Below are 24,242 nucleotides of genomic sequence, written 5' to 3' on the forward strand. Positions count from 1 at the left end.
TGGCCAGCTGTGCACCCCTCTTGGTACCCAGATGCCGAGTGTCAGCAGAGAGACTGACCCTTAGCTCAACTCCTTTGAAAATTATCTTGCTTATTTATGTGATGGCGGGGGAAAGATGTGTATTTAGATGTCAGCAAATAAATTAGTTAGAAGGCAAAGAATTAAACTAATATTCTTAATTTTCTTCTCTGTAAAGTAGACAGTCTTGGGTTTTAGTTGCTACGGGAGTAACTGAAAGGTTTCCCTAGCAGAAGTGAGAGCTCTACCCAGTGAAACCCTGTAAGAAAGAGTTCATGCCCCAGACGGGAGGCAGACAGACTAGACAGACGGTGCAAGGGAAACAGAGGCAGTGACTGGTGTTTCCGCGTGTCTGAGGGAGCCCACAAGCTCGGGCAGGGCCAGTCCAGGAGCCCAGGCCATAGGACTGGCCTGCTTTGCCCTACAGCGATGCTCATAACATTGACCAAGGCACGTCACTGTTGCCCCTGGTGTCACTGACTGAAAAGCACTTTTTGAGGCAATAGCAGCAGTGTGCTATTATTTCTAGGCTATAGCCATTCACACATTTTCTCTGCAAAATGGGACCCACCTTCCTTTATGTGCTTAGTTTGTGCTTGTCTGCTATTCCCCGCCCCTGTGGCGTCCAGCACAGTGATATCCTGATCTTGTCTGGGGAGCTAAAATAGTGCAAATTACCCTCATCCGCAGACCCTTTGGGTTTGAACCTGAGTGCTGCACTTTTGCTGTAGTTCTGTGTCCAAACCAGTGGAGCTAATGACCTGAAACCGTGGGGATGTTTGGACACAGGCTGCAACTCTGTCTCTCGGTAATGCACTTCTCAAAGGATTAGGAGAAGCTTCCCTGGCAGTGGGAAGGAGTCCAGCCTGGGGGACCTGGTGTGATAGGAACTGACAGGACTGGAAATTTGATTTCTGACTCTGTGTGTGTGCATTTCTTGTGAAAGAAGAAGAGGGAGAGGGAGCCAGGAGTACTTTGAATCCTGCAATCATTAAAACCAATTCCACTTTTCCTGCCCCTGCCCACCTCCTGATATGTGTGTGAAACAATCTTTACAGCTACACAGCCATCAGATGGTATCGACCCAGCGGTGGAAATTGCTATTGACTGCTGCTGGTGCTGCTCTCTGCACTTCCGTGGCTTTTAAAGCGACACTATTCAGGTGATTTCACTTTGCACATGGTACAGCTTGGGAAGCCGTGCCTCAAACAGGCCAGAAAGAGCATGTGATTTGTGTGTGCATGTATGTGCAACAGACCCCACAGTTCGTTGCTGTTTAGCTGAGGGAAGGATGTTAGAATAAGCAGGAAGGCATGCTGACACCAGAAGCAGTTACCTAATGGGAAGATTTAGAAATTTGTTTTTGTCTTTTGTCTGTCATGAAGGTATTCTTGTGTCCCACTAGAAATTTTTCCTTTCAGATCCACTGATTAAAAATCCTCTGCAACTGCAGCATCAAGACAAGACCAATCTTCTACCCTTATGAGGGTGAAACCCATGTTCCTAAATGGACTGTGGGACTGGATACATTGGTTCCTTGTTTTAAGGGACACCTCTAACACTGCATTATGAATTCCTGTTCAACTGCATTGGGTTCCAGAGAAAAAGCGGGAAATAAGGCAAATGATGATATTTGCCTTTTTAATGTAAGTAGTCTGTGCAGCCTAAAGAACTCATTTCATCATGAAGCACAAGAACAGGGCTCTGGCTCAGGACTGTAAAAATGCATGTTTGGTTTCCTTTGAGGCAATTTATTTGATGGTATTTGGGTATTCTGGCACTTGGGTTTGGCGCTAAGCAGTGGTGAGGGGAGATGATAAAAGAGCTGTGTAAGAGCTAGGGTTAGAGTCTAATCCCAGCTCTGCTGAGTAAATCTAGCGCAATGCCATTCTCATGTCCCTGGGATCACTTGGGTTCCTGGCATAAAGAGAAACCTGAGACTGAATGGAGTCAGCCTAACCATGTCTACACAGGGGTGGTTTGCTCCAACTTGCTGCTGTCTTTGAAATGACTCACTTTGACAACTTGACATCAAAATGCAGGCATGTCTTCACCGCTGTGAACCAAGCTTTGTTCCTGGTGAAGGGCTCTCCTGCATTGCTTGCGTCCGTCCGTTCACAGACGACCGGTGCACCACACAGTGAAGGCACCTGTCCTGCCTGCGGTGAAGATGTGGCGGGGCTGCTGAGGACATCACGTCTCGCACTGCCTTCTTCTGGACAGACTGTGATGATGGAGCCTCTCAGGAGGTGTTTTCTCCCGGGGTTTTGCTCTGGGACTGACAGTGGCACAGCAAGCTCTACCTGCAGTCTGTGTGCAGTTCATCTGCCAAGCACTGGTTGGACACTGACTCTCTCTACATTATATGGCTTTGCTGGGCTATGAAAATAGCCTCAATGTGCTCTGGTAAATGAGACTTCTCCCATCAAGGAATAAAACAGGGTGCTACCTGCAATAGTCTGCCTTGTGCTCCTGACCTGACCAAGCTTCCATCTTTCGTTTGCCAGCAAGGCTGGAGGTGCTGTTATGAAAGGGATGGATGTTGCTATTTCTCATGATGCTTTGCCTTTGCTGTCCCTTCAGGCTCATGCCTTTGACTTCAACCACGTGGTACTGGCAAGGAGCAGCAGCAGGCCAGATGTGTCTAGGAGTGTGCATGGAAGCAGTCCCCTTTCTTGGCTATCTGGAACAGGGAGAGCTTCTGAGCCAGTCTGTTAGCTCAAATGCTAGGGCAAATAACCAGGGCTATTAGCTCCGAGCAGCCCCTAACTGAGCCTTGTTTTCAGGTCACAAGATTAGCAAGTTGCCCGGGGTTTCAGGAGACGTGGCTTTTCAGGACCGACATGCAGTCTTTCCCCCGCTTTCCAGCCCAAGCCCTGGGAACTGCTCTCCCTGCTTTACACTGAACCCGGGGGTCCGTGTGGTGAGTCTGACCCTTCTCAGTCTGGCTCTGTCTCAGCTGAATGGGAAGAAGAGGGTGAAATAGAGCTGGAGATGTCGAGAACATGTCCCTGTGGGATGCTTTGCATTCCCAGCTCCCTTCAGGGAGTGTTGGGCAGGCTGCAAGGGGAGCTGGTGTAGGGCTGGGAGATGGGGTTAACCGGGAGTCAGCAGACCTGTGGGATGCTGAGCTGAGGACTTGGCAGTCTAGGCAGTCTGAGGTCTGGCCTAGAGAGTGGTTTAACGCATCAAGCGCTGCCCTGAACACTTGCAGCAGTTTTCCTCTGAGCAGAAGGTAGAGGCCACCTTTGGGTGAGCACACGTTCCTTTGCTGCCTTTGCATCTGCTGCCAACCTTTGGGCCAGTCATTTCAGTTGCGGGGGGTTGATGACAGTAAAATACCTGCATTCCCTTCCCTGCAAAACCAAAAGGCTGCAGCTTCCTCCGCCTTGCCTCCCTTTCCCCTCTGCTCAGGGAGGCCTGTATTTCCCAGTGTGTTGCTCTCATTTCTGTCCTCCCACCCCATCCCCATCCAGCTGCTTGGAGCCCGACACTGCCTGTTCCATGGGGATGGTAGGGACCTGGATGGGCACTTCCCCTCCCTACTCCTCCTTGGGCTCCGCCAGCATCTTTCTCTCTGCCCTAATTCTTGTATTGTTCCAGAAATAGACTATTCAAGTGGGGAAAGAACAATTAGCTGGAGGAAGGGGCTGAGCAGCCTGGAACGCCAGAGGAGTTTCAGCTCTTTTATTTGAGGCCAGGGAAATGCAGGCCTAGTTGGGTCTTCCTAGCCTGGGCCTTGAAATTCAGGCTTCATTGAAACACCCACTTGGGGCCTCTAAAATCTGAAAGCCAGATCTTCACTGCGGGTAAATTGGTACTGCTTCAAAGGAGGTTTATTGATTTACATCCTTTGGGGATCTTCTCCAGTCTGAGACTGGGGGGAAGGCAGCACGTTAAAGCCATCAGTAGCCTTCTGAGTTTTATGCGTCCTCCTTTCATTTTCCTTCTTGCTACAACCATGGTTCCCTCATCCTCTCTCCAAGCAGCAGCAAATATTTTCTGGCCTTCTCCCAAAGAGCCCCATCCCTTGGATACCTTGGCATTTATACTCATTAAATAGAGGGTGGGAAGGTGGAAGCTGCTGCTGGGCTGTGGCTTGCCCTCTGGGACAGTTGCTGAGCTGAGCAGTTCAGTGGGCCTCCCATTGAATGTGAGTGCTAGGTGGGTTTGAGCTCACTGCGGAGCCCTGCCTGCAAACGCAGGGCCTCCGAAAGCTCTGCATTTCCCGGTCCTGTACTTCTGAATTGTCTAATGCAGCGGGACTGCATTTTACCACCTTGCTCATCATAAAGAGCCTGTTTCCTTCCACCCTCGTTGTTTGATTTGCACACTTGTCCTGCAAGAAAGAAGGCACTGGTTTTAAATGAAAATTACAAGTAAAATTTTTGTTTTGAGTTTGGGGTTTAAAATCAAAATAAATATATCCTAGGGTAATTTGCTGATGCAAACAAACTTTTTTTTTTTTTTTTTAAAGCAGCAAACTCATCCTTCTGAATGCATGCTCATGAGCAGGGCTTCTGTCATCTAGAAGCTGATATACCAGTGTCCAGTGGGTTTGGTGGTTTTAGATTATGATGGTGTGTGTGGCTTAAAGGTCCTGGTGGTGTTTTCATTCTAGTCCAGGGAGAGACTGCCGGATCTGAACACTTGCTGTTTTGTGGGCTTTGCTCTCATTCAGAGATAGCCACAGCCCGTCCTTTCTGGCCTTTCCTCTCGGGCCTGTTCCTAGGGAAGGCAACTGGTTCCCCCAGCCCCCTCCAGATCCCCAGGGCCACAGCCACTGGATGCCGCTGGAGTATAGAGGTACCCTCGCTGAAGCAGCCTTTGATAGTTTCTCTTTGTTCTGGGCTTAACTTGCCTAAATCTTTTTGGGGTGGGATATGATATGCAACCTGACAGCAGTTCTAGGTGAGATTTTTGTCTCCTTTGTGGATTTTCTGCCCAGTCGACCAGGAAGAGTGAAGTTCTCGGTGAACAGTGACTGGCTCTGGGGGCAGGTTGCCTGCTGCTGTGATTTGTGTTTATAATCTCTGCAGCACTGCCTCCTTACTCACAAGTGAGGGGCAGGTGGCTTGGGCACCTCCTCAGAGTTTGGGAGCCAGAGGGAAGGAGGGGTTACATGTGTCTTGGAAAGACAAGGTCACCAGCAAGGTTGGGTAAATATTGTTGTTTGGGCTGACTGTACAAGAATCCCAACAATTATGAGGACTAAACAGTAATTAAAGTGGACACCCCAGTTTTAGGTTGTTGGCTATTTGAAACTGGTGCTTCCCCAGCTGGTCCAAAATATAAGGACATTACTGGGAAAGATACTGGTAAGATCAATAGATGGGCTTCACACCAGGACATCCTATCTGTCCTACAACCTTCGGTGTCTGCCGGGGGATGTGTTTCCTGGGCTGTGAAGAACCAATATGGGATGCAATCATATATCAGTGATTATATCGATCACTGTCGCAGATCCGTTCAGTCAAGGACACCAGTGCCTTTGGAAAGGAAGTGTCGTTCCTGCTCTGGGAGTCTGGGGAGGATGTTAAATGCGTGGCAGTGACTGCGTGAGAGGGGAAGTGACTCTGTTTTAGGGAATGCTAGGCCCATGCTCCAACCAATTAGTAGAATGGAGCTGAGTAAAGTACAGGAGGGACCAGACTGATAATAAGCAAAGTGCTCAAATATGGGAGGTTGGGGAAGAAGCCAAATGAAAATGAAATGAAAGGCTATGGTCCAACTCTGGCAGTCATGTAGAAAGGAGGGGACAGCTGACAGTAGGAAAGCCTGCAGGAACACTGGGTCAAAGCCCCAGCTAGAGAGATTGGAGGAATCTGTGGACAAGCCAAGGGGGGGGACTTTTATCGGAAAGAGAGTCAGCAAATTTGAGTTGTTGGCTTGCTTACAGCCATGGAGACCAGAGTCTGTTTCTCTGACCTCTTTTCTCACTGGAAGTTGTGCTTTGTGGTGATGGCCAACTTGAGGGATGCATGGGATGGTAGAGCTGTAACTCAGAGAGCAGCAACAGTCTCCTTGGTGTGAAGTCTTTGCACGGGAGGACACTTTCCTCCAACTTCGCTGCTGATATTTGGGGTGGCAGAAGGGCTTTGCCCTATCCCTTGATTCAGAGGGGTCTATCCTGGGTAGTGGGGGTTGTCTTTAGGGTAGCTCTATCCCCTCTTCTGTGCAGATGAAATCTGAAACCCAAGGTTGAGTCTCTTCATTGCAGCCTTTATCAGCCTTGGACATCTGTGGAAAGCTCATGAGAGGAAAACCAGCTTCTGCCTGCAGATGAACTCCATAAAGACCACTTGGAGGTAGCTGCTGTGGGAGAAAACAGCCCAAAACCATGAGTGTCCATCTGAGACAGGAAGAAAGTCATTCTAGATACCTATAGCTCCCATGGGGCAGCAGGGGCTTCTTTCAGAGACACTGTGTTCAAGGCAGCTACTGCATGATCACATCTAGGTGCCAATCTCTGCTCTTGCTGCTGCTTCACAGAGGTAAGGCCTTTCCTTTTCTTGTGCCTCCATTTCCCCATCAGTACAAGAAGGCTAGGGATACACCTTCTTTGTAAAGCACCTGGAAATAGACTTGTTACAAAAGTGAATCCATACTGACGGTGGTGAAGAGAAGGTCTCATTTGCCTGACTTGTGAGATCTCATGGGGTACAGTCATGTGCTTCCCTGCTAATGTGGCTTTCCCCTTTAAAAAGCGCTGTGCAGAATGGGAGACCCACTAGATAAGAGTGGATTTAATGGCTATTTTGTTACCCTTTAAGGAACAGCAGTGTATTAGTTGAAAGAGGGAAAAAGACCTTTTTTGTTGGGTCCAGAATGGACCTGCTTTTATTGCAGAACTCTATGACTGTTTTTGTTGATACTTCCTCTGATAGCTTTTACCTGACTTGTTTTCAAAACCCATGTTGAAATTTTTCAGTCTTCAGAAACAGCATTTCCTTGCTGAAATTCAAATTTGGGGTCTGGAAACATGTCCAAAGTCATTTTGTAAATGGCTTGCTACAATGTAGAAGATGCAGAAATAGGATATTCTTTAAGGGTCGTCACTTTTTTATTTCTGGGAGGGCAGAGAATTTATTTTAAACAATGTCATTTTCTTTTTAATTATAGACATTTTTGTGAAAAAAAATTGCAGGAGTCTCTAAGAAAGAGCATGTGATCACAATTAAAAGATGTGTTGTGCTGTATCAGAAGGTAGCATTTAAACTGAGAAAAGACTGAATATTGACTATAACTCATTGTAATTATACCATCTATTTCAAACATGTAAATATGTTTGGTAGCACTTACATGTTTATGTCAGCTATTGGGAAAAGCAGTTTTCCTTTTTGGTAAACTTCTGATGATAAGAATTTTGTTACTTGCATTTGAATAAGCAACAAACATCAAGTTTAGACACAAAAAATTTTTGTGTGAAAAGAAGTTGATCCTCTCTCCTATGGTTCTAGTATTTTATCCATATTAAGGTTGTTTGGAATAATATTGTGAGAAAGAGGTATTAAAAACAATGCAAAACCATGCATATCTTAACCAAATACACCACTTACCATACCAAGTCAATGTGAGGGGACTGAACAAGAGACTGGGAATGAGGCGACTGAGAATCTGTTTCGGGCTCTTCCACCGAGTGGCTAAATGTACACTAGCAAATCACTTCTCATGCCTCCTTCCTCACCCATTAAATGGGAATAATGATATTTAGCTCCTTCTGAAAGGGCTTTGAGATCTACAGATTAAGAGTGCTCCATAAGACCCAGGTACTTTGCTAAGGTCTGATACACAAACCCCATGAAAACTCGAACATTGATTTAACCTGACACCATGAGTGAAGTCATGTCTCTGCTAAAATTGATGAGAAAACTCCTTTAGCTTCTGGGGACTGGGGTCCTCTGCCAGGGGAAATTATTCCGAGCCCATTTCCCTTCCCTTTGACACTTTCTTTTGCTGGTGATAAAACAGAGTAAGAAAGAAGGTTAATAACTAAATTGACAAATAAACATTCAGTTCAAAAAAGCTACACAGCATTTCCAGGAATATTTAAGAATCTCCTCTGAAAACCAATTAGGAATTTAAACTCTGCTGCATTTCAACCCAAGAGAGACAATCCATAAGGAGCTCATCGTGTTATCATGGCTGCACTGGCTGGGAAACAGGAAGGGTTTCTTTTTTCCATGGAATATGTTAGAGAAAATTGCAGAACAGGGAGGGAAATGAATTCTGTCACTGTGGATGGAGGAGGGCATTGCCATGGGGGTGATGTGAGCACTGTTCCCGACGGTGGGGGCGAGAGGGTCTGTGGATGGGATGTGCCAGCCAGCAGGCAGAGGGGCTCTGTCGCAGCGGTGGCCTGGCCCCAGCGCAGGGTGGGAGGTAAGGCCCCACTCTGCCGGTGTCACGTACAATCTATATACAATCCGTCTCCGGGTATTCAGATCCTGGACAGCAAAGCAAAACATTCCGTGGAACTCAGACTCCCCTCACCAAAAAGAACACGTGTAGGGAGCTGCAGGCCGGGGGACTGGCTCGCATCCTCGTGTGACATGAGCGCTGAGGGACCAGTCGATGAACTTGGGATGACTGACACAAACCCACGAGAAGATGCTCCACTCATGGGTGTTCAGAGAAACAGAGTGCGTTTGGCCTTCGTTTTCGAGGGCTTCACTTTGCCACAGTAATGATACATTAACAACAGCTTGATTTACATTTAATAAATAATAGGAATGATGCTTAGGAGCCAAGATTTTAAACAAGGGGCTCCCGTAAACATTTTCTTCAGGAATCTGTGATAAACCAAAGATAGCATTAGACGTACTTACAGGGAGTGGGGAAGACAGACTTGGAATCCGTCCATCTGCTGCACCATTGAAACAAAACCACTTTATAATAACCACAGAGGAAAGGAAGCGATGCAGCTTGGCGTATACACTTATACTATGTGTGGTGGAAATGTTTATTCTTTATTTCAGAAAGATTTAGTGGGTGTAGAGATAATAGAGCATAGTGCTTGCTTGTATCGTGGGGAAGGAGGGGTGACGGTATTTGGGTTTTAAGGGAGTCCAGTGTCAGCTCCCATGGGGAATATTTTTGGTAATACCTATTGCAATCTCAGGCACTTGGAAAGCAGAAGGAGGCAGAGGAATGAAATGTGCTTTTCAGGAGAGGTGTTGTAAAGGCTGCAGGATTAGCTATGTCTGACAAGAAGGATTTTACAGACTCCAGTAGACGGCAGAGCCTTGGCCATTCCTGCCCTGCCCAGTTGCTCCCCCAAGGGCCCTGTGCTGGAAAGCCTCCCTTGTGGTAGGTCTCACGGCCTCCTGGGTCGCTTTCCCTTCTCCATGGGTAATGCTGGGGGGGCCACCCTGGACCCACAGACAGCTCATCTTCGGCACTTGCCCCCTTGTGTGCCTCATATCCCACCACTGCTAGCTGACCTGCAGCGTCTCCCTGCTCCCGTCCTCTCGCATCGACTTGATCGGCTGAGGCACTGCATTGTGACCTGGGAAACGGGGAAAGGACTTGTCCGTGGGGTCAGCAGGACACCCTGTCCCGTGGGCCCTGCTATCCCTGGGGCACCGCTGCCTGCCCCTCCCCACCACACCACTCCCTAGTCTGCAGCTCCATGCTCAGCTCAGTTGTGGCTCGTCTCCTTGGAGCTGCTCAAGATCAAATAGGAAAGACCCTGTCCTGACCTCTGGGGATGGGACAGTTCCTGCCAGATTTTTAGACAACACATGTCTAGACTTGGTGTGTGAGCAAGCGAGTGAATAGATGACTAAGTGTCTGAAAGTTTGGAACTTCGGAGAGGAGTCCCTTGGCTGATGCGTTTTTCTTGGATTAAGTTCCATTTCCTGTGAAGCCATGTAGATAATGGATATTTTCTCCCATTTTTTGGCCCTTTCAAAAAAGTAAAAAATATATAGATATATTTTGGGTGAGAAAACAGAAACCTTTGAAAAATTTTGGTAAATCAAGAAAAAAAAAAAGAACGTGTTGAATGAAACATTTCATAGTGACAAAAATCAAAACATCTCACTTTGGCTTCAACCACTTTAAAACATTTTAATGTTTCGAAAGGAAATTTCAAAATGAAAAGTCATCTTTTGCTTAAAACACTGGAAAGTGTTTCATTAAAAAAGAAGAGTGGAAGCAAACCTATTGCCTTTTTTTTTTTCTTTCCAATGAACTGGATGGCTCTTTTCCCAACCTGTGCTACAGTCAGGAACAGGGGATGGCCTGTCTTCGCTTGCGTTAAAATGGACCTGGAACTTAGCAACCCTCACATCTGTGAAAGGGACAATCTGAAGAAATTGTCCTCCAAGCAGGAAATTCTTGTGATTGCCAAAACTGCTTTCTATTCCTTAAAAATACAAGTTTGCAGGCCAGCCTTATCCTAGGGCCATCCCTGGTCACCTGCCAGTGCCTACAGAGGTCTTTTTAGCCAGGCGACAGTCTGAGATCCAGGGGAACACAGAAAGGGGCTGGGGAAGTCCTTTACTTCTCGAGTGCTGTGACGCCATAACCAGCCCGTGTAGATCTGAACAGCAGTTGCTGTGGCCTTAGGACCTCTGCTAACTTCCCCTGCTCGGAGGGCATAGCGGCTGGGCAGACCACTGGCTACAGAACAGGCTTGGGACTGTTGGGGGGTGTGTGGGTCCTGCTGGTGTTCAAGGGTAAGGGACACAGCAAATCGACAGGCTTGCTTCAGAGGGACATGGCCTTTCCAGACCTTCCTCCTCCTCCCAGACATCCCCCTGCAGGCCTATAAATGCAGGTGCCCTTTCTTCCTCAGGCTAGTGAGGCATCTGAGCAGCGGCTCATGGAAGAAGAGCAGAGGAAGAACATGAGGAGAAGATGGATATCCTCTGCCCGGCCCAGCTGCCCTCACCCCACTGTGTCCTGCTCCGTCAGCAAACACCCACCTTGCTCCTGCCCTAGTTCTCACCCCGTATTCCCATGTCCCTGTTCAGCCACCGAACGCCTGCTCCCCCCACCATGGCTGGAGACAAGATGCCTGCGTGTGGGTTGGAGAAACATCTGACATCTTCTAGGGTGGTGGATCCCCAGAAGCCCCCTCTTCCATTTCCGGGGCTGTTTTTGCTTGTCTGCCTCATCCCTCCCCATCCTTCCTCGGAAGGCCTTGGAGGAACTCAATGGCGTGTGAATATTTCCAGGCAAATCACGGCTCCTTCCCCCAAGCCGTGCAAGTCACAGCCCCATTTCATCCCGTGGAAGGAGAGCAAAGGGATCAATCAGGAAACAGAGCCCGGGCAGGGATCGCCTTGGGACAAGCCGGGGGACTCGCAACGTGGGGTGCGCGGGAACGGCCCAGCTCCCCGGAAAGGCCCCGCTCGTGGGGCTGCGCGGGAGCCCGGCGGACGAGGAAGGAGAGCAAGGAGAGGGCACGGCGAGGAAGCGCCGGCGGCCGCGGTGAGCGGGAAGGAGCCCGCGGGCGCTGGGCGGCAGCGGTGCTGCGGGGCCGCGGGCTGAGGGGAGGCGCCGCGGCCTCGCGGGCGGATTCAGCAGAGCGGGGGGCCGAGGGGGACGTGGAGGTGGGCCGGAGGGAGGCCGAGGAGGCGGGAAGGCCGGCGGCGGGGAAGCCGCGGGGCGGCAGGCAGGCAGGCAGGACGGCCGAGGCGAGGCGGCAAGGCCGCCCCTGGAGCCGCGGCGGCGGCGGCGGCGGCGGCGGCGGCGGGCGCTTTAAGGCGCGGGCGGGGCGCGGCCCCGGCCCACCTCTGAACCCGGAGATTGACGGGCGGGCGGGCGGCGCGGCGGGGCGGGGGCGGCGCGGGCGCGGGCGCGGCGGGGCCGCCCTTCCCGCTGCCGCCGCCAATGGCGCCGGGGGGGCGGGGAGGCGCCGCGGCCCCGGCCTCCCCCCTTCCTGCTCCTCGGGCTCCTCCGTGCCAGTTTGAGGAGTCCGGAGCCGAACAAAAGCGGGCGGCGAGCGCCGGAGGGGGGGAGCCGGCGCGCGCAGGCCCGGGGCAGAGCGGAGGCCCCGCTGCCGGGCGCGGCGCGGAGCGGAGCCGGCGGCGAGGCGGGCGGCGAGCCCCGAGCCCGGCCCGGCCGCGGGGTGGGGGAAAGTTTGGAGCCCTCCCCCGGTGCGCGCGGCCCGGCCCGGCCCGGCCCCGCTCCGGCCCCGGGCGCCCGGCGCTGCCATCGCGGCGGCCGCTCCGCCGCCGCCGCCGCCGCCGCCGCGGCCCGGCCCGGCAGCAGCAGCCCCTGCGCGGCCGCCGCAGCCCCCGCCTCGCCGCCCGCCCCCCGGCCGTCCCTCCCGGGCGGCAGGGCTGAGCTGCCCTGCTTTTGGAGTCGCCGCCGTTTCCCCTCCCATCCCCGGAACCCCCCCTCCCTCTCCCCTCCCTCCCTCCCTCCTCCATCCCTCCCTCCTCCAGCAGCCAAAGGGATTTTTTTCCCTTTCTTTTCTCTCTCTCTCGCTCTCCTTTTTTTTTTTTTTTTCATTTTTCCCTCCTCCTCCTCCTCTTCCTCCCCGCCGCGGAGCTGGAAGCCAGCGTGAAGGATAAATAAAAAGCAAAGAGGAAGAGGCTGGGGAAGAAGGGGGGGGGGAAGGAAAGAAGAAGAAGAAAGCGAGCAAGAAAAGAAAGCGAGCGCGGCGGCGAGCCCGAGCCCAAGCCCCAGCCGCGCCGCGCCGCCTCCCCGGGAGCCAGGGAAGAAGGCGGCGGAGGGGAGCCGGGGACTGGAAATGGATGACCAGCCGCGGCTGATGCACACGCACAGCGGGGTGGGGATGCCGGGCCACCCGGGCCTGTCCCAGCACATGCAGGATGGACCAGGCGGGGCGGAGGGGGAGGCCGGCAGGAAGCAGGACATCGGAGACATCTTACAGCAGATCATGACCATCACGGACCAGAGTTTGGACGAGGCGCAGGCCAGGTGAGCGGCGCCGGGGGGGCTCGGCCCGGCCCGCGGGGGCAGGTGGCGGGGCCGCGCCGCGCCGCGCCGGGCGGCGGCGGGGAAGTTTCCCGGGGCCGCGGAGCCGCCGGAGCCGCCGGAGCGGCCGCCGCCTTTTGTGCGCCCCGGCGCCCTTTGTTGTGCGCCGGGGGAGCCGCCGGCCCCGCTGCCGCCGGCCCGAGCCGCGGCGATCCCCGCAGCACCGGGAGGCCGGGCCGGGCAGACTCGTTTCTCAAGAAATGGGCCGCTTGGGGTGCGGGGGAAAAAAAGGAGGTTTTCTTCCTTTTTTTCTTCCTCTGCCCCCCCACCCCCCCAACTTTGGGGCAGTTTCCTGCGGGTTTGCGGCGCGGCGGGGCGGGCAGGGGCGCCGCGGCCCCTCGGCGGGCGGGCGGGCGGCGCGGCTCTGCCTCTGCCAGCCGTCGCGGTTTAATTTGAGAGCACGGTTTGTTTTGAAAACCCTGCCAGACTTAGGAGGAGGTAGATGTGTGTTGAATTCCGCCGAAAAATGCATAAAGTGCTGTTCCATTTTCGGGCGCGTTTTTTAATGTGTTCCTTGCGGGCCCTGTGTTATTATTTTTAGGGCCGTGTTTTTATGCTTGGAGGACGTATGTAGAGGCTTTAAAAGAAAACGCGGAGGTATTTAAAAGGAAGAAAGGCTGCAAAAGCCGGCAACTGAATCACCCGTGGCTTCAAGGAGCGCAAAGCTAATACGCACCTTCAAAGGCACTAGCAAAAGTTGGAGGCGAAAAAATCCAAAAATTGAGGGTATAGTTGGAAGAAAAAAAAAACAAGTTGCCCCAAATGGTCGGGGGTGCATTTGGGTTTTATTCTGCGCTGCCGAGCTGTTAGGTGTGGTGTCGTTCCCCCTGGCATTTATGCTCCGAACTGGAACAGATTGCTGGAATACATTGTTCCTGGAAAAACGCACCGCGCAGCCCCCTCGGCTCGCTTTGTGGGAACTTCCAGAGGGCTCGAAGTAGCCCCCAAACCTCTGTTTACATCCCATCTCCCTGCCTTCCCGCCTGGCGTGCAGCTCCTTGTTCCCGAAAACGTTGCTTATGGGGATGATCTTACTAATTCTTCTGTGTTCTTGCAGGGGCAGAGTAGATCTTAGGAGGAGGAAATACTGCACTTTCTCCCCGGTCAGCCTGGGGGAAGCGAGGGGTCTTTCTCCTGAGAGTGCCAGGAATCGTGTGTTCCTGCATGGGTAATTTAGTGCAGTTAATCAAATCAATAAAACCGAGCCAGAACAGATCTAGAAGAAGGCTTTATGGTTTTGCTTTGCTGGGCTATTTCAGCTGCTTCCTCACAGTAGTTTTTTTTTTGAGCTGCCAAACACGCAGTATTTATCAGTGATGTTTGGCTTTGTATTTCTTGCATCCATCCCTCTTTTGCATGGTTCTTTTGCTGCCTTTTTTCTTTTTTTCTTTTTTTGTGTGTTAAGTTTTGGGAAGTTGCAAAGTGCCAGTATTAATTGTAAGAGGGCCCCTAAAGCTTATGTATGTGATTTGTTTATACCCAAATGTCTGCGCCCATCTGGGTGTGCTGATAAGGGGATGCTGTGGTTCCGCGAGGGTATCTACCTTTGAGAGGCTTCATCGTGTATATATAAATCTTTTGAACATGTTGTGGGTGGTGGGGTAAGTAGTGTGAATGTTTGCCAGATGTTCACATCGTCTTCACATGTAATTTTGGTTGGTAAACAGAATTCCCGTAACTGACGCCTGATAGGAACAGCCCTTTATACAACTAGACTCTCTGCAAAATGATCGTGTGGCTTAAAAAATAAAAAAAAAGACTGCTGCTTTGCCTCAGCAGGCACATGGTGGGTTTCAAAACCATCAGATTAAAACCCTCCCCTTTCCCCCCTGCAGCTCCCCTCTTTCCTCGAAACCCGCAAAAGAACGGTCAGCTCCTAAATAATAACCGAAAACAGAGACATTGGATCAGACTGTCCCCTTCCCCAGAAGCATCTGGCTGGGTTTTTAAATGTGCCTGCTGTCCCAATTGTAAAGAATTAAATTTTAACACCTGCAAATAAGCTGGGTGCCCACGAGAAGCGTAGCATGAGCGTGGGGAAATGCATTTCTTTCTCCATATGTGCGTGTGCCTGTGGCTGTGCGTTTCCGTACTCCAAGTTGGGTGCTGAAATTCCCTGAATTGACAGCTCTAATCAAGGGATGTTTCCAACACTGCGAAAAGGGGGGCATTTTTTTTTTTTTACCCCCCTCCTCTCTCTTGCAGAGTGAACTGAATGAAACACATGGTTGAATTTAGTATCGGAGGTGGGAGACGGAAGGAGCCCTCTCCGTGCATGTGTGTTTTTGAGTAAGATAGTCAAACCAAGCTCGTCTTCCCACAGCTCCTGCCTTTGGCTCGGACCGCGAGGCTCTGCAAGCCTCTTGGTGGCAAATACTATTTTCAGGCAGTTTCCGAATTGGCATAATTCATCTCCCCCCGCTAGGCAGGCGGCTGCTGGCGACCCCGGCGCTCGCTCGCGGGCGCCTCGTCCCCCGAGTCCTCGCGGGGCGAGCGGCGCTGCCTCCGCGGCCGGGCCCGGGCGCCGTTCGGGCCAGCGGCCCCGGCGAAACGTCCCCTCCGCCTCGGGTGCGCGCGAGCGAGCGGCTCGGCGTTTGGAAACTTCTCCCTGGCATCCTAACCTCACCCTCCCTCCCGTTTTTTTTCTCTCCAGGAAACATGCTTTAAACTGCCACAGGATGAAGCCAGCCCTTTTTAATGTCTTGTGTGAAATCAAAGAAAAAACAGGTAGGAAATCAAAGCTGTTGGTTCTGTGTTTTCCTTTCTGCTCCTTAAGGGTATTTATCGTGCAACAAAGTTTGTGCCTCCCCCTCACCCCCCTGTGCATGTAGTATTATTTAAGTGGGGGGAAATAGCTACCCAGTGTTTAATGCTTCTGGCATTGGACTTGCATAATGTGGTTTGTGTCTGCAAGGGAGAATATCGTGGTTTAATTTCTATTGTATAGCTTCTTTTTATTTGTTGCTTTTTGGGGGGGGAGAGAAAAAAAAATCAAAACCCTTACATTTCTCTCTTGCTCTAGTTCCTTCTTTAAAACTTGGCACTGTTTTAAAAAAAAATCTGAATACAGAGTTAAAAAAGCAACAAAATGAAACTGTACGGTTTTGCTGCTATTACTAGTTATGTAAATCTGAAGGCCTCTTACTTTTATTTTTTAAGGGTTAAAATGCTTATGTCTGCCAATCATCCAGGCTAGATCACCTAAGAGCAAGTTGTCAGTTGCCTTTAGTGAAAGCAATATATTAGATTGTTAGTTACTTTAGGGTTCTGTTGTTTTATGACATGGGGTGTTCTCAGGCTTCTAAAGAAGCTAATGACATGAGAGCGTCGGTTCTGCTGTTTCCCACTTTCCAGACCTCCTACCATGTACTAACACACTTATAACACATCCCAGGGGGGCATTTAAATTTTAAAAGCAACAATTAAAAAATAGCAGTCATCAATCAAGGGTGATCTTAAACAACAGATGCTCAGGGAAGGACATTTAGCAACATGCACCACTTATTTATTTATTTGTTGGAATCTCTTTGAAAAAATGGGGGGAAAGAGGGGAAATTCAGAAGGGGGGGGGGTCGTCTCTGCTGTTGCCTTTCTGAGCCGATCGGAGGCGACCGGCAGGCTTCTCCGTGCTGATCCAGCTGCCTTGTTTTAGCAGGCTGCAAAGTACTTGACTTCCCCCCCTCCCCTTTTACAACAAGGACCGTAACAGTCAATAATTCATATCTAAACCATATAAGCAAGGGCATGACATGAATGAAAGTGACAATAAATATGATTGCACACCCAGTTGATATACATTGATAGTTACACATAAAGGGGAACAGCTTTCGAAAACCTGAATCTGAGTCTTACTTTTTTTTTTTTCCTTAAATATATATAAAACCACGTAGTGTGAGCAGCTGATTGAAAATACAATTACTTGACTCTTGCAATATATATAAAATGACTAAGGGGGCCCTTTGTTAAATGTTGTTTGTGCAGCTTGTAACCTAGACAAAGCACCTACTGATGGCATTCGGCTCTCTGAAGTCCTTAAGGCTGCGCTGCCATGTCTGACCTTACTGAGAAGTCGTTCATTATGTACTTTCCATAATATAATGTAATGGACTCTGTATGGGAACCTGTATGGAATTCATATGATGTTGTGTAAGGGAGGCTGTATAGAGATAAATTTTATGGGTGGTTTAAATCTCTCTCTGTGCTTCCCCCCACCTCCAAAAAAAAAAAAAACCCAAAAGAGAGGGAGAAAGGGACCATCCAGTTCCTTTCCATTCTCCCGCTTTCTTCTTTTATTTTCTTCTAGCCAAGGAAAATGCTCATCTTCCCTTTTTCTCGCAGTGCGTTTGTAATGCTGCATATGTTGCCCATGCAGTGGGACTGTTTAGCAGGGTATCTGGTCCATCGCGGCCTGGCTTTGCTGCGGATGCAGTCGCAAAGTTATGGGATGGGGAAGCCGGGCGCCCTCCTGCCTGGGGGTGCTGTGGGGTGGCAGGGAGCTGGGGACAGCTGGGAGGTGTATGCACCCATAGTGGCCGGGTGTGCTAATTCCCGTCTCCTGGGTAAAATCCAGAGAGATGGTAGGTTGAAGTATGAAAATGAAGGATATTGAGGTGCGGACTGGGGCTGTCTTACTTTTTTTTATTTTATTTGCCGTGCCTGGGTTATTTGGATTCAAGGCTGCTGTAAAGAGGTCTCTGAAGGGGTGCAATGGAGATGGCTTTAGGAGCACTGTTTATCTGCCTGCTGATGTGTTTACGGTGAATTATTTTGCTTTGCAAATTGGAAGACCTCCTCCCCTTCCCCTCATCTGCGTCCCCAAAAGTCACACTTTGTAAGCAAGCAAACGGCCAGATGGTATTTCTTTTTATTTTCCATCGGTGCTTTGTGGGCCCGAGTCTAGAAGGGAAGGTGGCCTTGAATTTCTGGGGATGAGGGTACCGCTTTCTTCTGTTTGCGTACTCCTTGCTGGTGGTCTCGGGAGGGTCTGCGCAGGTGGGCAGTGGTGAAAGTTGAGGCAACTTCTCTCTCTTCCCGCTTTTCATTTTGATTCCCATATTTTTGCATGTTGGGGGGGGTGTGTCACGTACGCTGCTGTTGTCTGAAATCCTGGTGCTTGTCTGTGGTCACTGGTGGGTGTTTGAAAGTGCGTGTGTACATCTTCCCCCCCTCCTCCCCAGCGTTATGATGTGCGGAAATGTGCATGCAGTTACCCACTGCCTGATTTAAGTGACTCCAGAGCCTTATGGAGACTTTACCACCGTCTCTTGCAACATTATGGCTAATATTTCATGGCGTTAACGTTGTCTGAGCAAACCCAAAGTGTCCATAAAGTTGTTAGAAAAAGAGGTCGTCTTTACTGGCCGAAGAATTCCCTTTTGCACGCAGACTCTTCAATTATTTTAAAGGATTTATAGACGTTTTATTTAAAAGCTCTGTTGTTGGAATCTGTCGGTTGTCTTTTGTCTGCAGCTTGGAGGTTGTCTCTTCTGGGGTGATGTCTGTTTAAAAGTAATAAAAGTTGAGAGATTTGATCCAAGTGGGAGCATGTAGGAAAAAATTGCTGCTTAAATATACATATAAGTTGTCTGCGTTCATTTGGTGTGTTTTCACTTGCTGTTGGTTGCTTTGTTGCAAGCGGAGGGGCAGGACTGCCTTCAAATGGCTGGCTGGCTTTTTGGAATAATAATTATGGAAATCGGAGGCATTGTTGTCCTAAATACAATTGATTCCTCCGTCAATAGGAATGGAAATTGGAAATTGGATTGCTGATTTATATATTAAAAAAAAAAAGTTTGAAGGTGGGGGTATGGGCTCTGTCTTTCTGTCTTTTTTTCCCCTTGTTTTTTTCCTCTCTCTCTCTCTCTTTTTTTTTTTTTTTTTTTTTTTTCTATTCTCTGCCTGAGCAGAATAGCTAAGCAGAGGAATCAGGCAAGGCATACGCAGACGTGGGGTCCTTGGATGGCAAACTGGAAAATATCTGCTGTCAAAATGCAGCAGCGTCTCTTTCAGCTGCGAGCCTTTCCCAACTCCCCGCTCGCTGGGTCGGCGCGGATCGGCGGCGAGAGAGGGTGCGCGCAGGATATATGACCGTTTAATCTGATTCCTCCTCCTTAAGAGCTTTCCGTGCCGTTTCACTTTCTCCCCGCTCTTTTGGGGGAGGTGAGGGCGGTTGGGCGAATTCGGCTTCTTAAAAAGCCCCTGACTTTTTATTTCAAATGCCCTGATTTTATTTTCTTAGCCCCCCTCACCCTCCTGTGTCAAAGTAATTCGGGTTTGGAAGAAAAACGTACATACCACCAACAGATAAAATTTACTAAGTGGAATATTTATAGACAGCACTGATTAGCCGTGCAATTGTTGTTGAATAATGGGTTTGTGTTTTTTTTTTTTTTTTTAATTTTAGAACATAATAGCTATATACGGTGCCTCTTAGCTACCTTTCCCTGTGCATTATCTTCACCAAACTTAACTCAAATCAGATCTTTGGAGGAGGTAGGATTTTTTTTTCCCCCTTCTTTTCTTCCTTAACACCCCTTTGTTCTCTCCAGCTCTGTGTTCAATTAACACCCCCATCACAGAACTGTAGTCTTTTTTTTTTTTTAATGTCTGTTACTGTATTTCACTTCTGACACCTCTCTTATTATTCTTGCCTGCCGTTTCTTTTTAATATAGCAATTACGTTATGGGGTTTCTTTCTTTCTTCCTCCCTCCCTTCTCTCCCCTTCTTTCACCCCCCCCCCCCAAAACCAAAAATCCCACCGAAAAGGAGGCAGAGGGGGGAGAGGGGGCAGGTGTGCTGGATGCAGAGCTGCATGTTTGCTGGGGTGCAGAGTGTGGCTGTAGGAGCGGGATGTCTTCTCCTGCCCAAGGCCCATCTAATGAAGTTTTTCACCGGGCGGGCTGGGGTGCAGCTTGCTTTCCTTCTCCCCCTCCCTCCCAGCTGTCGTTTAAACCCTGCCCTCAGTTTCTCATTATGCATTTCCACTGGGGTTTCCAAAGGTGCTGCGGAGAGTTAAACACCCCGATTTGAATTTCAGTGCAGCGCTGCACCTAAGGCTTAATTCTGCTCTCTCAAAAGCTCCTAATAAAGGTGCTCCGGCTGCAGCCCGGAGGATTGGGGGGGCCGCAGAGCGATGCCCCACTCCGCGGTTCGGGCGGTCCCGCCTGCGCCCCGCTGCTCTCCCCGCCGCCTGGGCGAGGAGGAGGCCTCGGCTCGGCCTTTCGCCTGGCGGGCGTCGAAGGGGAGCGTGCCCCCTTCCGCCGGCAGCGCAGGCCCCCGTTGGGGTCCGCCGGGCGCGTCGCGCGGCTGCGTTCGAAGGGGGAGCGGAAAATTCCCGTGGGCCGGCGCTCCCGCGGGCCGCGCCGAGCCGAGCCGCCGCGGACGGGAGACCTCTCTGCAGCTGGCGATTAAATTGCTTCCAGAAACCTGGCGTCCTTCAGGGAGAGGAGGGAAGGGAGCGTGCGAGAGGCTGGGCGGCTCGGGGGGTGCCTGGGCCGGGGGCTCTGTTATTGCAAGGGGGCGGCGGGGCCCGGGGGCTGCCGGGAGGGACGGAAACCCGCCAGCCTCGTGGGAAGGAGGGCGGCCGCTGTGCCCCAGGGGCCTTCGTGCTCGCGGCCGGCTCTTCTGGGCTGGACCTGTGAAACGACGGCAGTCCTGCCTCTGAGCTTTCCTCTTCCACCGTGCCGTGGTCTGTCAGGGGTTTGCTGAGGAGGCGCGGATAGCGCTGGAGAAATGTTTGCAGGGAGATTTCCTCTTTTTTTTTTTTCTTTTACTTTCTTTCTTTTTTTTTTTTAATTTTATATTTTCTTCCTCTCCCCTGGTAGCATGTGGTTGGAGCTCTTTGAACGGAGCAGGCTTAATTAGTTTAATCAAAATTGGCCTCCTGCAATCCACAAGGGGAGGAGGTGGAGAGCGCAGGGCTGCCAGCAGGCTGCTTCTCTCGCCTCCTCCCCCTCGGGCCTTGCAGCGAGGCGGCGAAACCAGGCCCGGCTCGGGCGCAGCGCCGCCGCTCCCGCCTGCCTCCCCGCGTGCCGGCGGGAGGCCGTTCGGGGAGCGAGAGGGCAGATCCCTTTGCTTTTCCCTTCCCAGGTTTCGGGTTTTTTGTGGGGGTCCGACGGCGACTGAACTTCGCGGTCGCGGAGAGCTGAGGGTCGGCGCTTGGTGCGGCCATCGCTCCGGCCCCCGTCGTGCGCGCCACGTGCCCGGCCTCCCCGCGCCGGCCCCGGGTTTCTCTCCGCTGCGGCTCCCCGTCCCTCCAAACGGCCTTGGCCGCCGCCAGCACGCCGTGCACGAGCCCGGGGAAAGAGATCTTGTTATTGGGCCTTGTAGCTCCGAACGAGAAAGTCGGAAGATCTTTCAGGCCTAAATTTCTCCAGGGAAAATGGCTCAAGTTCCCTTATTTGAGACCTGCGAAGGGATTTCCCCCCTGCCAGCGCTGAGTGTCTGCGAGCAAAGCTCTTGTAAACGGTCGCAAATGTGAGATTTATTCCTGTTAGCAGGCTCCGGCTCTCGGCGCGCAGGCCCCGCGTTTGAGGGCAGCGCTTGTAAACAGAAAGCGAGAGAAACTCTGAGACAATTTCATCGTGTTCCTTTCTCCTCGCAAGGAAATTACTGCATGCAGCAATTCTTGAGGGGAGCAGGGTGCTGTTTTAAATGTAAATGGTTTTATTTGCAATGAGATACACTAGACTGTGCCGCTGTTTGCGCTCCTGCCGAATCAGAGCTGGGGACTTTGGAGGGGGAAATGGAGAAATCCGAGATGCCTTCTCTGCCTTTGGTTCGGCACCTCGTTTCCCAGTTCCTCCTTCGATCCAGGACCTGCTGTGCTCTCCGTTAATGAAGCTCTGTAGAAGATTTTGTGATCTTCTGCAAATGTGCTGTAAAGCATTTTACTGTAGGTTTTTTCCCATCCTTCTCTTTAGGAGTTAGGGCCCTTCGGGATGCGGGAGAGGCCATGCTGTGTAGCCTGCGCTCTGTGCACGAGGGCAACGTTTGCAACCAGTGTGAAATATGACTCTCCCCTAGTGCCCGGTGGGAGCAGGGGGTGGGTTTGCATCGAGAGCAGTAATACATGTATATATATGTGTGTGTGTGTGTGTATATATATAATTTTTTTTCTCAACCTTTTTGGTTTTCTCCTGCCTCACATTCCCAATGCAGTATTCTGTGCAGCAAGTTTCACCCTCCTCGTGCCGCGCGTGCTTCGCGTTGGTCTTGGGCGTTACTGTGGAGGGAGGTGGTATGTGTAGCCCCAGCTCCGCGGCCGGAAGTGGGATCCCGCTGCAGGGCGCCCCCCGGCAGCCTCCGCACTTCTGGGCTGATGCTGAGATGTGCTGAATCCTTGTGCTTCTGGGCGCCTGGTGGGGAGAAGCAATACTCCCTTGTGCAGCAGGGATGTATGCTCTCCTGCGTGTACAGCACCTAGCACAAGGCGACTGTGGTCCTGGGTTGGGGTTTTGAAGGAGCTAATGTGATTTACAGCAGTGGGTCTGGTTAATAATCTATAGCAGCTTCTGTATACTCAGGGGCTGCTTTTATTCCCAGCCAGGTGTTTGCAGACCAGATCAATATGGCCCTATTTGCATGGGGCTATCCATAATCTAATAAACCCAGGCCCTTCCCAGCCTCAGTGTGTGTCCTTAGTTTTCCCCAAACGTACCCGCAGAAGCTCCCCCAGCAGGGTCGGACTGGCAGGAGGCCCCAGCGGTGGGTGAAGCTGCTCGTGAGCAGTATCTGGCCTCTTGACTGCCAGTTCGGAGTAACGCACGACGGCCGAACGCTGCCGGTCTGCGTGAGGTGCCAATATAATAACCTCTACCGGAGCCCAGCCTGCAGGCACACCTGTGTTTTTGGCTCTTTGGGTGATCGTGGGCGCCCGCGTGGTTTTGTGCAGACCGTCGCTTCCCTGGCACGCTCTGGCGACGGAGAGACCGGAGGTTTTTCAGTGAAATTCCTTCTCTGCTAATGTCGCCTTTGGGGAGCGTCTGCCTGGAACCGCGTTTGAAACCAAAAATGATGGTCTGAAGGGCCAGGCGGTCGGCTCGTGCCGAATCCTGCGCTGCGTGTCTCGGAGGCATTGCATCCCCAGTTACCGCAGTCAGCAATCTGCTGACTTAAATAATACAAGGTGGCGGGCAGTATAGGTATAAATTACAGAAAGCCGTGGCCTAAGGAGGCTGTAGGCTGAACACATTAAAGCGTGGTGGCGTCAGGCTGGGAGCAGGCTCGGGAAGGAATTCGGGAGCCGAGATGCACGGGGTGCGGGGAGACGCTGTGCTGTTTTCTTGTGGATGTGGGTGTTTGTTTGGGCCGGAATTGGCTTACTCTGGTGTCGATTAAAAAAGGCACTGAAAAATTAATCTCTTGGCCTTGTGCTTGTGAAACCTGCCCCTGGATTTTTTTTATTTTATTTATTTATTTATTTATTTATTTTTAAGCCAGTACAACGTGATCCTGAGACATGCAGTCCTGCAGTGATCTCAACCTTCGAAGGGGATGTGCCAGGGAGGGGAAAAGCCCCTTTCCACCCTGCCTCTGGATTGTGGGTCCCGGCTCTTCTCCGGCTGAGCGAACAAGTCTGCACATCTCTTGCTTGCTTTAAAATGTACCAGTCCCGCTCTGAAGCGGAGACGAGGGAGGCCCGGGGTGCTGCCAGCCGTGGGAATGGCCCCTGGGCGGCCCCGCTTAGCTCTTAGGGCAGCTCTGCCCGCTGGAGGGGTTTTTGCGCTCTCCTGCATGCCGGTGGGTTTTGATTAACTCTTTCGGGGACATCCATCGGCAGGTGGGCTCCAGGGGACGGGATCCTGCAGCTTCCCGGGGCGGTTCTCATCTCTGAGCCGCGGTTTTAAATCTGGGTCTCTCACTTTTCTCCCTGTAGTCACCTTTTCTCTGCTCACCGCTCGCTCTCCCGTCAGCGGTTGCTAATCTCTCTTCCCCAGCCCTTAATAGCTTTCTTCGGGCCTGGTGAACAGAGCGGGGGAATGAAGGGAAGAATCCAGGCAATCATTTTGCTGGGAAAACCTCTGAATACAGATTTTGCTTTACCGGCTCCTTTCCTTGGCGGCAAACATGAGGCGGCAGCAGCATCAGGCAGCCCTGCGGAGGGGATCGCTGCTGGAGGAAGCCGCTTTGCCAAGCTGCCTGTCTGCAGGTCTCTGCCAGCCGCGGGCTGTTGTGCATGCTGAAGAGCAGTTTGTTGTCATTGCTTCTCAGCATTTTGGGGAACTCGCCAAAGCAGATAATAGAAATCCCCTCCAACACCTTCCGAAAG

General features: G+C 51.3%; 1 protein-coding gene across 2 annotated transcripts in view; it reads left to right on the forward strand.

Annotated features, from left to right (window-relative positions):
- Window positions 1-12,398: 12,398 nt before the first annotated feature.
- The window catches only part of PBX1 (PBX homeobox 1), a 162,610-nt gene continuing 150,766 nt past the window's right edge, over window positions 12,399-24,242 (forward strand). For both annotated transcript variants that reach the window (XM_067300640.1, XM_067300641.1), the window contains exons 1-2: window positions 12,399-12,915; window positions 15,626-15,699. In XM_067300640.1, the coding sequence (XP_067156741.1) occupies window positions 12,725-12,915; window positions 15,626-15,699 (265 nt within the window). In that variant the 5' untranslated portion in view covers window positions 12,399-12,724. The remainder of the gene's footprint in view (window positions 12,916-15,625; window positions 15,700-24,242) is intronic.

This window comes from Apteryx mantelli, chromosome 8 (genome assembly GCF_036417845.1).
Source record: "Apteryx mantelli isolate bAptMan1 chromosome 8, bAptMan1.hap1, whole genome shotgun sequence".
In the NCBI taxonomy this organism is placed as follows: Eukaryota; Metazoa; Chordata; class Aves; order Apterygiformes; family Apterygidae; genus Apteryx; species Apteryx mantelli.